General features: G+C 33.8%; 1 protein-coding gene across 2 annotated transcripts; it reads left to right on the plus strand.

Moving 5' to 3' along the window:
- The first annotated feature begins 7,782 nt into the window (after nt 1-7,782).
- Nucleotides 7,783-11,676, plus strand: LOC130629924 (uncharacterized). 2 transcript variants are annotated; one of them, XM_057443301.1, is made up of 2 exons: nt 7,783-7,984; nt 10,515-11,676. In XM_057443301.1, the coding sequence occupies exon 2, from the start codon at nt 10,569-10,571 to the stop codon at nt 11,520-11,522; it is 954 nt and encodes a 317-aa protein (XP_057299284.1). In that variant the 5' UTR covers nt 7,783-7,984; nt 10,515-10,568; the 3' UTR covers nt 11,523-11,676. The 2 variants fall into 2 exon arrangements, with proteins under 2 accessions (XP_057299284.1, XP_057299283.1); XM_057443300.1 differs by lacking the exon at nt 7,783-7,984 and adding an exon at nt 8,644-9,700.
- Nucleotides 11,677-14,529: the final 2,853 nt, after the last annotated feature.

Genomic DNA, 14,529 nt, shown 5'->3' on the forward strand with positions numbered 1-14,529 from the left:
TCTTTTTTTAAAATTTTCAAACATGCTAAAAAATCACAAATTACAAAGCATACAAATAACTCAGAACAATTGAACATATATATTGTGCGAAAGTATTGTAGGTAAATATGTTGATATCACAGATAAATGACCAAATTTTTATTATTTTTACGTGCTATTATCCAAGCTTTTTTCATTGTCATTTTTTTCCTATTTTTAGTTGAAACCTAAAATTCATCATTTGGTAGAGATGAGACATTGACTAAAAGTAAAGAAATTGCATCCTCATCCTGATAAAATATATATTGATGTGCTTATCTTTTTATCAATACACAACAAGCGTTTAGTTAAAAAACCAAAGCCGTAAAATAGAAAAAAAAATCCATTAAAGTATAAAGGCTGCCGTATACTCGCCCGTCCTTTTTATTCCGCATTGCGTGCGTCTCACTACTTGCAGAGCTAAGCTACCACTTTGCGTGACAGACAGACGTATACAGGTATTATAATATAGACTAGTCGTTAGCCCGTGGAATAATCCAAGGGGTCGCCCGTCATTTAAATTAACCTGTTGCAACAAAGTAGACAAAAATATACCGCATTTGGTATTGGTGCGCATTTTTAAAATTTCGTGTTTCCGTTACGGGACGCGGCTTTCGCTATTATTAAAGAGATGACGTAAGGAGGTAATATTAAAACAGTCAAGGTAGACGCTGTAGTATGCATTTAAAATATTTCATTTAAAAATGCGAGAATAAAGGTGTGCTGAATAGAAAACTGATTATTAAGAATTTTGGTAAAAATCGTACTAATTAATTCCAAGGAAACGCCAAAGAAAGTCAAAAATTTTGCAATAAGGAAAAATTTTGATTTGCTTTATGAGGAAAAAGTCAGATAAATTAATTTCTTATGCTTTAGACTGTTAAAATATATCAAAAATAAGTTGCGCAATTTTTAGCAATGTTGCCGATTCTCACTAATTAATTCCGCCCTCATCTAATAATTTTGTGGGTCGAAACGCGTGAATTTTTATTCGCGCAATGCTTTCTTCCTTGAAAGCAGGGATGATTTGCAATGAAAAATATTTTGCATATACCCCTATCAATTGTATGTATACCCTATCAAATGTAAGATATACATCTTTAGCAAACAGTTAAAATGCTTTGTATTTTTTAATTTTAGATATTGAGCTGAAGTATATTGTCAAAAATATATATGTTTCTACCAAGAAAATTATGCATTGATGGCTGTGTGGTAACAAAGCTGGATATTTTTTTTAATTACTGTAACATATTTTCACTAAAAATAAAACAAGTTAGGAAAAAGGGTCGATAGGCTGACTCTAACATGGTTGTTGGCTCACCTAACACACCAGACATTTGTTATGTCTACCCTGCTAGCTAGAGCTGCAGGTTTAGAAATTTTCAGCTCCTTTGTGTTCTCCGCGATAGCAAGCTTGCTCCACAATTTCGCTTCGCTCGCTACAATCGCAAAGCTATATTGCTTCGCAAAAAAAGGTTTTTAGGGAACTATATACATAAAATAATATTTCTTTGTTATACATTGAAAAACGAGTTCATAAAATCAGACATCTAACAGGTATTGATAGATCCATGCGCTATTTCTTGTTATAAGATTAAGTATACATCGCAAATCGAATCGCGTATCTGTTGATGAATAATTAAGCTAATCATGCAACATTTACTTTATTCGAATACCTTTCGAATATGTTGCCAAGCGCTTTAACAATCAAGTAAACAAAGTTTTCAACAGAGCTTAATAAGTAAACGAAAACAAACAAGAAGCCCTGGGGGCTCTAAGAATTTCCGCGCGCTACAAAAATATTTGATGAAAACCTGCTAATTCGTTGTGTTATTGTGCCAAACATTCGAAGGGGTTTGGTGCATGAACCTCTGAAAATAAAGCACACCAGTGACATTATATCTTACAACAAACGCAAACAAAACGAAACGTGTCAATCCGAATTTTGATGTCACCATTATGTTCAGCATACTTTTTTGTTAACTTTGCCAATTTTTGTTGAAAATGAAGTAGTTTTAATTTTTGGACCAATTTTGGCCTAAAATGACATTTAAGGTGGCAAAAAACCAAAATTTTGATGTCACCATCATGTTCAGCATACTTTATTTGTTAACTGTGCCAAATTTTGTCGAAAACAAATACCAATTTTGGCCTGAAACGTCAATACGAGACTTCCCAGTTTTTAAGGAGCTTGGGTACGAAGTTTACATCTGTGACTGATCAACGTGAAATCCCAGGGTCGATTTTTTCTCAAAAAATGCTCCGAAAGAAAAAAACGACGGTTTTAAAGAATTTCCTACGCCTTCGGGCGCGGAAATTCAAAAAAGATTTTATTGCAATTTTTCAAACAAAAGGATAAGTATGGAACAGACACGTAAAAATAAATAAACAATTTAAATATAAGCCTCATATTATATCGAACAGCTTAATGCCCGAATCTTTTAAAACTAAGAACAACACGAGTCTAAATTATCTGATAAAATAAGAATAATCTAAGACTTGCGTTTTTTTGAAGTTCTCTTTCAAGCTTCCGATAATTGTTTTCACTAGCAATTCTTTTCTTTTCCCGTGTGCAATAACCGCAATATAGTATTCATAATGTCTAAATTTTTCGTGCATACGAATAAAAAGTCTGCTTAAGCAACAAAAAGAGCAATCAACTTGCCTATATGAACATAAAAACCTTGACCATAAAATGACATTAGAACAAAATAAGGCTGAATTATAAAGTTATCTTTTTACTAAGAACAAAACAACTCAGGCTGAAAAATCTCAAAAAATAAGAACAGTCAGCTTCATGTCAAATTTTACTGGTTCTCATAAAAAAGCGTGATTTTTAGTCCCATGAAGATACTATAAAATGATTGTAGTGGAGAACACAAGTCAATGTGAGTATCGAAAGTTATTACAAATTACTATTCATCTGGGTGATACGAGAAATCTGTAGCTTCTGTTTTTCTTTTCACATCTTCCTAGCACTAAATTAGAACAGAAAAGAGAACAGTATTGTAACTTGTTATATTGGTAGGATATTAGTGTGGTATAGGTGGTGTATATTGGTTGTGGTACATCGCATGACATTTTATAAAACATATTTCACATTTATCACAGATTTTGCACTTGACATCGACCGACTTGTGACCAGCAACTGGAATAAAAAACTTTCTCGGTATCCACGGCCAATTGTAGATTGCATCTTTTGTGCGTATTTTCCAAGAAAGAAAACCGTAAATCTGGTCCCTTTACAGTTGTCGATATCCGTCTGTTCTTCTTCACGCCGACATTTTCTTGATTATTTGCGCCGGTGAGGAACATAAAACGAAAATTGCATCAATTAATATTAATGACAGTTAAAGATTGCGATGTTTCCCACGCGACCAAAGAACGAGGTGTGGCCGAGGATACAACACGTGCATTTATACTATTCTCATGCGCATGCGCATAACCCGAAAAGTCGGTTTTTTGTAGTGCAGAATCCGAAAAGAAACTTCGTTCCCGACTTATCGCAGAACGTCGGAAACAGCGCATTAATTTATTAGCCTCATGCATAAACAAATTGTTAAATTCGTAGTAATAAAATTATTTTATAAATACATAACCAATCTACCTTTGTCCAATTTTTAGCGTTATGCTTTTTTTTCTAATTTGTCAAACGTTAACCCTATTCGGTCCGGGGTTTTTCGAACATACTATGACCGGGGGGGGGGGGGGGGCAGATTTCGCCCCCCCCCCCTCAATAACTTTTCATAGGATTGTTCAAATTGAATCAAACTTGGCACACTTATAGTACGTCATAAAAGGAGCAAAATGGCGGCAATAAATTTTTGCTTGCGTCAGCACATTTTTTGTGACGTCATCTGAAGCTTGAAAATTGTTAAAAATGCCACTATCTGCTTAAAATATAATTACTTTTGTTCTAGAGCGACTTTTTACATTCTGTTTGGAGTTTCTGAAAGCTAAATAAAAATTTTTTAACAAATCTTCCGGTTTTTACATGGATCGGATGAAAAATTGTCAAAAAATGCCCGAAAATCCGTTTTTTCCGATTTTCGTGTAAAATCCGACAAAATCGGGAAATCAGATTAGTCACGTGTCAAAATTATTCAAAATGATTCTTCTTGATGAAACAAATTTGTGTTGCAAGTTTCAAGTTCTAAGGATAATCCTAACTAGAGTTATTATATTTTCCCCATTATAAGGATTTCATAGAGATTTTAGGGGTAGTTTCGAGTAATGGCCAACATCAAAGCCTCTGAAAGGTATGGGACCTAACAATTTAGCATGCAGGTGTCTAATAGATAAATGTTGAAACTCAGTAAGTATCATAGCCATATAAGGAAGCAATCAGGAGTTATTAAAAAAAACCGTCATGGGGGGGGGGCGGAATCCCCCCCCCCCCGGACCGAATAGGGTTAAGAGAAAAAAATTTGCGTATCACACACAAATTTTGGTGGTGGAAATGGAATATTGACATGATATAAATAGTCATTTACCTTTATAAAGATAACTTAATTAATTAATACTAGGCGGTAGCCCGTGGACAAATCCACGGGTTCACCTCTTCTTTTTATATCACATGGCGTGCGTCTCGCTACTTGTGGTACCATTTTACGTGACAGACAGATGGACGTATAGGGGTATTATAATATAGACTAGTCGTTAGCCCGTGAAAAAATCCACGGGATCACCCGTCCTTTATATACCACATTTCGTGTTTCCGTTACGGGACGCCGTAACCCTTTTGAACAGACAGACAAAATACGGCTATTATAATAGAGACTAGCCGGGTAAACCCGGCTTCGAACCGCCGGGTTAAGCCACAAGTCAAAGTGTGACCCGGCGTTGGACACTCTGTGGAGCGCTTAAGAAGAACCGTCAACCGTGCCACACAATCAAGTGGACCGCTTCAGTACAGGTATACAGTGTGTTGTAAATCAAGCGAATGTACCGTTTTACTGTCGCAATTGTAACATATGTTTCATAAAATAACTTCCCGCAACGATAGCTGAAATAGAAGCAGAGCTTAAAAACCGTTGTTACTCCATAATTGGTTAATGTTATCTTATATTGCTGGATAAGTTATTGTAAAAGTTAAAAAATTTATCGTGACACCGGGCTGAGCGCTTACTACAGTTAAACGGTGTTGTATAGACGTATATGGATAATACCCTTTTGAAAAAGACTTTCTCGCAGACTCTGTTTAAATAAAAACAGGTAAACAGTTTTGCACATTCGTACAGGCGTGATTCCTGAGAAAATTTAAAAATTAATTGTCACAGTTGACTGCCTCCTTAGTACAGGTAAACCATGTTGCACATGCGCATAAGTGCTACAGCTTTTTCAAAAAACATTCCATTGTTAACAGTAGGCAAAGCGCTTAGCACAGTTTAACAGAGTTGAACAGGCGTATAGGCGCAATACCCTGTTCCAAAATAACGTCACTGCAACTTCGGATCAAATAAAAAAAACACAGGGAACCGCCTGTCGTTACCCGGCCAGCTACAACTATCGCTCAGCCCTTTTATTTCATAAAAGGTTTTGAGGAGAATAACAAAAGATATAGCTACCTAGCTAACTGCATTTAGCATAAGAATTATTGCTTGAGAATATTGTTGTAACCAAACTGCATTTTATACTTTCACTTTTGAAGGAGCTAGCTATTTAGCCACAGCTTCAACATAAAAATAAATGTTGGCCAGGATAAAAAGCTCTTATATCAAGCAGAATAGTGAAGAGTAAGGCTCCAGCTAGCTAGCCTTCAAAATATTCGTTCCTAGCCAAAAGATCTGTACGTAGCTAAAAAACGTGACAATAGATTTATCTTAACATTGAAACCAACATAAAAGAAATATTCTAAAATGTAAAGCTTTTAGAAGATCAAAAAAGTCAAACAGGCATACAAACCTTCCACACACTGACCACACATTGCACCATTTTCAAAATCAAAATGGCCTTCGTTCATTCAGCCACGAAATTATATTGAATTGTTTTTTAAGCGAAAATCTTGGATTCTTCCTGGTCGCGAAAATTTCGTGTTTCCGCCACGGAACACCACGGACAGACAGACAGACGGAATGCGGCTATTAATTAAGAGATATATTATAAGATTTTTATTGTAAAGTAATCAAAATATCATAATACATTATCATTGAATACTTCATTTTAAGCCTTTCTGCCTCTATCCCATTGATCCAATAATATCCAATAAAAGAGGCTTAAGATGTATATGCAATTAGGGCAACACATAAAAACTTCAGCTTGGAGAGGGAGGGAGAGGGTACAATAAAAAGAAACTAGCAAAGCAATTGCTTATAACTTTTAGGCCAAGCACCTTGGAAAAAGGCGATTACAACTGATGCCATCTTTTTCCTGGGAAACTAAAAACAAGTTACCACCTAAATGGAACATATGCTAGAGTTGGGTCAATTAACCCGTTTCGGAACACACAGGTTACTCTGTAACTGTTTGTCAAAAGAACTTGATCCTAAGCATTTTTTTTGCGGGTCCATGTTGGCATCAGCAAAATTATAAAACCCCTGATATCTGCTTAGGTGTTTGTCAAAAAAGCACGATGCTATACATTATTTTGATCATCGTTTCAAGCTCTAATAAAGGCAACGGGTAAACAAATTTCCGAAAAAAATGTTTCGTGTATTGACGGATCCTTGCAGACGTCATCAAAATTTAAGTGATGCTTCCTTTTCTATTGTTTTTCTGCCTTGGTAGATTATTCCACGAACCTTATTGAGTAGTATGTAGTCTAATTTGGTAACTCGCCGTGGTAACAGGCAATGATATAATATCTTTCAGTTACCGAGAACATTATAAGAAGTGCAATTAACTCACCATTCTTGTTATCTTCGTTTATTTCGTTCCAATTCAGCGAATTTTTTTTTCACGACAAGTAGGTATAATATTATTATTTACTGAATACAATGAAAATAATGTTCATTGCTAGCTTTCTGGAATGAAATGTGTTTGTTACATGGCTTAAATGCCAACAAATTTAAAGTATCATGATGAGTACAAGTTGTTGTCATGGCGACTATTATTCTTATTAAAGTTTAGTAATAACCATCTACTAACTAAGTATCCAGAGCTTTCAACCTGCAATACCTTGCTGATACACAAGGAAAAAAAAGTTATCATAAAAAATGTCAAAAATGACCCAACACAACAAAATAATGAACACGCTGTCACGATAGATTGTAATTTCTGTCGTGTTATTAACCTATACTCTTTAATCATTGCAGACTTCTAGAACATGTTCTTAAAAAAATGATTCCAAAGGAAAAAGGTAACTTGTGACATCATTGGAAGTACAGTGGAGAAAAAATATTATGTGAAAAAAGTATAAAGAAAATTTTTAACATGAATATGCATGCTCGTGTTTATTAAACCTTTCACAGCTTTAAACTATTGCAGAAGAAAAGACGCTAAAAATTAAAAACATAATGGCGTCTGTGTTTCAGTGTTACCTTGACAACTAACTAGCGACTAAAATACATTACAAAAACATGTAAATAAGGACAACTAATGTAACATTATTGAAGACTTATTTACACCCGATATAAGGTTCACCCTCTGCAAAAGACTATGACGAGGGTATGATGAAAAGCTTAAAACCAAATAACTCAATGGAACTAAGTGAACTAAGCCATGCACACCATTGCGTGAAAATATTCCTGGTATCTAAATATTAATTAAAATATATTAATCAGACTGTTAATTCATAAACGATGGATTAAAAGAGACAAAGACAGCAAGTTATACTGTAGTCAGAGGTATAGCAAAATAGCTAAAATTTTAATTAAAAATGCAATACAAAATTACATGACTTTATTTTATTGTCCAAATGTTATTTAACTGAGTCATTTTAAAAAAACAATCAGTTCAGGTTGATTTTTGTAGGTGTAGCACTGTAGCACTTTCGTTGGCGCTAAACTTTGTATTCCCAAATTTTATTGTAAGTATAATTTTTTTCTTCTTGTGTTTAACCATGTAAGCATAAAAAAGATAAACCTCTATGGCCAGGGGTCAACGTTTTAAGTTTCACTTTTGCTACTTCCATTATCTAACAAACTTTTCTAAACAGAAATGCATCTAATACACTTGCGGATGGCATACAGAAACAACAGCATCATTAAATTTGCTGTGTCATCAAGAAAAACTTAAAATGTTGTCCTAAAATATTTGCTTACAATTTCTTTGTTTCGGTTTCAGGTCAAAGTTTGAAGTTTCTGATTCATAAATTAAAAATTTGAAGTTTCAAATTTAGTTTTACCCATAATTACTACTTAAGTTAATTATTCCACTACTGCTTTTGAAACAATATTTTTTCCTACATTGTAGGAGAGAAAATACAATGTCCTCTGAGTACTTTAAGAATAATAATAAATTAAGTATATTATTTGAGTATTGTGTTAGCCTTGGAGAAAATGGGTTGTTATAAACAAAGGCAGATCAATCCTGCTGGTTCCTCTATAAACCAAATCTTTGAATTTTTAATTTAGGTTTAAAACAACATATTTTAACTCATTACCGTTGAGTAATGTTAGCATACTCTAAATTAGTTGAAGATAATCCTGTGTGCTACACATGTCTGTATATTAATGGTTGTCTAAGTAGGGCTGTTGTATGGAATGCTGACACAGTCAGCAAAAAAAATCCCGGGAGAGAGTTGTTTCTGTCGGAGTAGTCAATGTACTTGTTCTTGGTGGTTTCTTTAGAGAAAGTCCTTGTGTGGAAGAATAACTGGGTGATATATTACCATTTCCATTAGCCCTGGCCAAAGAAGAGTTATAACGAATGCATTTAGAATGTTTTTTGTTGTTGTGACTTTTGCATAACCCTTCCCAGAATACTAAAATAAAGGGAAAGATATAGATACACCCCCTTCTAGTTTTGCTATAATGCATTTGTACACCAATTTTTTTGTTCTGGATTTCAAGAAAAGTTTCTGCAGAGTTATTTCTTTGCTCTCGAAACAAAACAATTTATGTCTGGCCTGCCCTACCTACTTGCCAATTTCTTACACACTTATTGTGATTGTTCCCACTCGATTAAGTATGGTTTTCGTCAAGGTTCTCTGTAGGCATGCTTGTTCAGCGACGTTAGCATCCATTCTGCAGCAAGTGTGGCTTTATTTTTTTGTAAACACAGCCAAATCATTTTTGTTATGTGGTTTAATTTTCATTTTTTTTGTTCATCCAATTTTCACCTGGTAGCTTAAGGCTGTATGGTGTCGATATACAAATGTAGAATGCCCATGTTTGTCCCTTTTGTGAATGTTTTATTGCACACTCTACTGCCAAAAGCTCTAGCTTGTTGATGTAATACTCTGATTTTTCCTTGTAAGTAAATAGACACGTTTTCCATCTTCACCTAAAGTGCTTTAGAAAAGAATAAACTTGTTTATTAGAAAATAAATGTTGTGTGCTATTATCTCTAAGAATTCCATCTTTTGAGTGGGTTTCAGGAATAACTTCTACTTATTTATTGGAAATCCCACATTTCTAAACAGAACAATTTTTATACACCTCGAATTCAATGCTTTCTCTTTTGTCCTGCCTATCACCAACAGACCGTCAAAATTTTTTATAATTTTTAATAGTTTTAGACGTAAACTAGCAGGAGGGACTTTCGCAAACTTTGTTTAAATCCTCAACCCACCACTGCAAATGTAAGTACTAACATTTTGTAAGACAAGAAGTTTTCTGGACGAAAGGTATATAGTGGCAGTAAGATTTTTTTAGATTTATTTTTACCATGTGTCTGTTTCCTTGTGTCTGGTTATCTTTTAAATTTAATATTTACTCCATTTTGAATGCATTGTCTTGTATAAATACTTCAAATTTATTATTAGCCAAAACTGATTTGACCATAGAAACTGATTTGTAACTGGTGTAACGTCGCTTATGAGACCTTTGTTCAAACATAGACAATATCTTCAAATTTATAACCTGTTGAGTGTTTTCACAAACAATTAATTGAGAACGGAAAAGAGACAAAAAGACTTTCAAATGGCTGCACACATTGTATTCCAAACACTACCAGATTTACTATAACTTCATGTTATACTCATGAACAGAATCGGCGATTTATCCGATTTTCGATTAAATAGCCCCGCTCCCAGTTTCTAAAAAATGTTAAACGGTCCCAGGACTACAAGCTGCCATTATTAACACAGAGACAAATCACGTTGTTAGAGATGGTGTTTAGCAAAAATGCTTAGACACAAACAGGCATCATAAACTTTGAACAAATCTTGTTATAATGTCTTAAACATATTTATTAGCATCTAACCAAGCTTTAAAGTCCTTTTATAAGATTGTAGGTATTGCATGTGGCATGTTTTTGCTATTGATGTTTTTTGCGTTTATCTTTCATTAAATTTGCTAAGGAAATATTCGCAACAATATGAGGACACGAACAAATTGCGCAAGCTCGTACAAATGTGCGAATATGAATTATTGTTTTACATTATTCCTTTTTAGGTGGACAATCTTTCACGTCATTTATCTTTAACTGTGAAAAGAATTTATGCAATCATGCAAGAAATGAAAGAGAGAATCGAGATATTACAAGGTCAAGCAGTTGTCAGGGAACATATTTATTATACAGATATGCAAGAAATGAAAAAGGTGATTGAGGAATTAGAAAGTGAAGTGGTTGTCAGGGAAATTATTAATCAATCAGATAATCAAGAAATGAAAGAGAATATCGACATATTACACAGTCACGCAGTCGAACGGGAATATTCAGAAATAAATTTTTACCAGAAAAAAGTTGTTAAGTTGGTAAAAGTAAAAGCTGAGCGTCTATCACACATTCTTCTCGAAAGTCTTTTTCGACGTTCCCTAACCGAATATGAAAAAAACTTCGGATATTTTGTAGGGGGGCTGCCTTGGTTAAAATTAATATTGAAAAACGTATGCGAGGGAAAAGATGATACATCCAAAGCCCAATACAGAGCAGTTCTTAACGAATATTTGAAGATGTTAGAAAAAACTCTCTCGGAGCAGAAGAAAGAAGTTTACCTTTCTGATAATGTTTGGGAAATAATTAAAAACAATATTAAAAAGGAGTTACCAAAACATTTGGCAATCAAAGGCGAGGAATTCATTAATACATCGTTATCATTGAAAAACCGCTTACACAGATTTGTTGTGCGGTTAAAGCCAAATACCATGTATCAAATTGAAGGAAGCCGATTTTATAAACTTTATAACACTAGATACGCTTTGGCCAGACTATTTAGCTTAACTTCGAAGGGTTGCAGTGTGTTTGAAGATAATTTTCTTGATTGTTCAATAACATTCTATGACTACTTTTGTCTCACTTTGAAAACAAGAAAAAACTTTCGCTGTGTCATTTATACAGCTACAAATTCCGATAAACTGATAGAAGAACATGAAATTCCGATTGACGGTACCCAATTATGTATTGGAAAAAACTATTATTTTTCATCATATAGGTATTACATTATTGTAAGGTTCATGTAACAGAACCATTTAACAACAAGAAGATAACACGTATGTGAGTAACAACACACAACCGACTTAACACAACTTTCTTCAGCGTGAAAAAAAATTTTCAATTCAATTTTTTTTTAAGGATTTTTTTATGTTAATAGTTGTATTTTGTAAACCGCAAACGGTAGCGATTTATTTGTATTAAAGATAAATAAAAGCTTAAACTTCTCGTACAGAAAAGTTGCGCGTTTGCGAAAAAAATGAAATCACACGTTTCGCTGTGTCACTTTGTTCTGCTAGGTATAGCTTTTTCAAAATTGCAACCATCTTGACCTTCCCTGCGCGTAACCCGTACTAGGAATGGTCAAACGTACGACCAAAAAATATTGTGTGAATTGAAATTATTCAAATTCTTTCTTATTGCGTTTTTGTGGTTTAATGCTCAAGTTTTTTTTAATATTTTTTTCTTCCAAATTTCTATTCTTAACAAACATGATAAGGAGTGTTCAAATGTTGTACAAGTTTCTTAAACTTTTCAGTATTTTAACAGAATTGATATATAGAAAACATAATTTGGATCACATAAATTCCAAATATATTTGCTGTGGAAAAAAATATCTTTCCTGTTCAAGGCAGCTAAATATTACCTTTTCGATCACCAAAATGTTAATAGATGAAGGGAAATAACTGCATTTATGTAAAAAAACAAAACACTGAATAAAAAAAATCCGAAGTATGAAATGCTAACAAAAGTAAAATAACTCAGAGGTGAAATTGGTAATATTGGAAGATAAAAAATTTGAATATCAGATAAAAACATCTTTGTTACAAATTTAATGTGAAGAATAAAGTAACTAATTGTCACTGTGGTGTTATTAGATATGCCAGAGTCAAAACTAAACATACGTGAAAATAAATAATTTAATTGATATAAAGAGATAAATGTTTATTTGTGGTAAGTAATAGTTGTATCATTGTGTTGGTTGTGCGCATGCGCAGTGAGTGTGCGCAGTGAGTGTGCGCAGTGAGTGTGCGTCAGTGTCTGCGGTTATTTTATTTATTCTTTTACTTTTCACCAATTGGATGTTTTTTTGGACGGGATCAGGATGTGCATCTCTACATTTAACGTAAGCTAAATACGTCAAGGCTAAATACAGACAAAATAGAGTCAGATATAAATACTATTATTATTAACAAGCTTGCACCTTTTTAAATATTTTCTTGTTATTGCCTTGAAGTAATATAACATTTCTGTATTGGTAATCAGACGAGAAAAAAATTAAAAAGACAAAAGTAACAAAATAGAAAATAATAAGTTTGTAAAAATAGACCTTGTCAAATACCTGCCATTTCCTCCACTGCTATTAAGCAAGCATCTTCTTCCAATATATTACGAATAACAGAAAAAGAATATATTGTTATGTTACTGCAATAATTGCTCAGTAGTAATAGTATCATTCATAACGTAGCTATGACAACATCATCATGCATGTGTACTAAAAATGACGTAACGTTTTTTTAGGTCCCATACCTTTCAGAGGCTTTGATATTGGATATTACTGGAAACTACCCTTAAAAATCTCTGTGAAATCGTTATAATGGTGAAAATATAATAACTCCTGTTAGGATATTTTTAAGAACTTGAAACTTACAACACATTCTCGTTCAAGAAGAATTATTTTGCATGTTTTGGAAACGTGATTTATCCGACTTCCTGATTTTTGCGGATTTTACACGAAAATCGATAAAAACGGATTTTCGGGCAATTTTTTCCTGCGATCTATGTTAAAAGCAGAAGTTATGTTAAATAACACTTATTAGCTTTCAGAAACTTCAAACAGATTGCAAAAATTCGCTCTATAACTAAAGTAATTGAATTTTAGGCAGATATGGGCATATTGCTGCAATTTTGTTCCTTTTGTAACGTACTATAAGTTTGCTAAGTTTGATTCAATTCGGACAAGACTATGGAAAGTTATTGAGGGCTGGGGCGGATTATACCTCCCGGTCATATTATGTTCAAAAAACCTGGACAAAATAGGGTTAAATGAAGTTAGTGGTCACACTTACCTTGGCATGGCTTGGGGATGACTGAGCAGTGGGTAAGCGGATTTATGTAATAATGATGTAATGTTTTAAAGAGTCGATCACGTGAACAATAGCAACGGTAGTTTTGACAAGCAATTTGAAATCTGTTACAACAAACACTTTAATTTCACACATGTGCATAATAACATTCAACAATGCAACAAACATTTTTTATTTGTGTATTTGAAGATTTTTTGTTGCTTTGCTTTTTCCCGAGGTATGAGTTGAATTAGAAAGCTACTTTACTTTTTTCTAAATGATTGTAGTAATTTGAATAATAATAACGCGCTGAGTCGTGTTTGATTTTATTGAATACGAAATTATCAATCTTAATTGGTTATGCTTTTTTCCAGATCATATACAGATCAAGTAATTTCTTAAATAAAAGCTTTATTATTGTATGTAACATGAACATTTTTGCACAAATAATTTTGAAAATAACGAAACCTTCCATGCACGTACTCACACATATGGACAGTGGACGAGAAACTGCAATGTAATTTCACCTGGTCTAATATTCCAGACAATATTCTAAAGTGCCTACACCTGCAGGAGGATGTGTGCGTCTTAAACACACTTGGAGCTCTGTTTAAGTGACGCTTTACAGGTTGTTTTAAATCTTGTTATCGGTGGGGGAGGCACAACTAGTTTGTAAAGCGAAATGCATTGATAGCGGTTTGATAGCAAAAATGGATATTTGACTGTAACATTTACCGACTCGATAGATCAAAAATACCAAAGAAAAAACGTCGGTCGGGCTGACTCTAACACCAAATATTTCGTATTTCTGCCATAGCTACAGGTTTCGCCTGTAGGTAGCTATCACTCAGGTAATAAGTCGTTTTCATCATTTTCTTCGGCCATCGCAGAATCCTCTTTCTTTTCGAAATGCTATTCTATAGCGGTGCACTAAATGAGCGACATGATGCGGCCTAGTTGCCCTAGCCTC

The sequence above is a fragment of the Hydractinia symbiolongicarpus genome, chromosome 2 (genome assembly GCF_029227915.1).
Source record: "Hydractinia symbiolongicarpus strain clone_291-10 chromosome 2, HSymV2.1, whole genome shotgun sequence".
Taxonomy (NCBI): domain Eukaryota; kingdom Metazoa; phylum Cnidaria; class Hydrozoa; order Anthoathecata; family Hydractiniidae; genus Hydractinia; species Hydractinia symbiolongicarpus.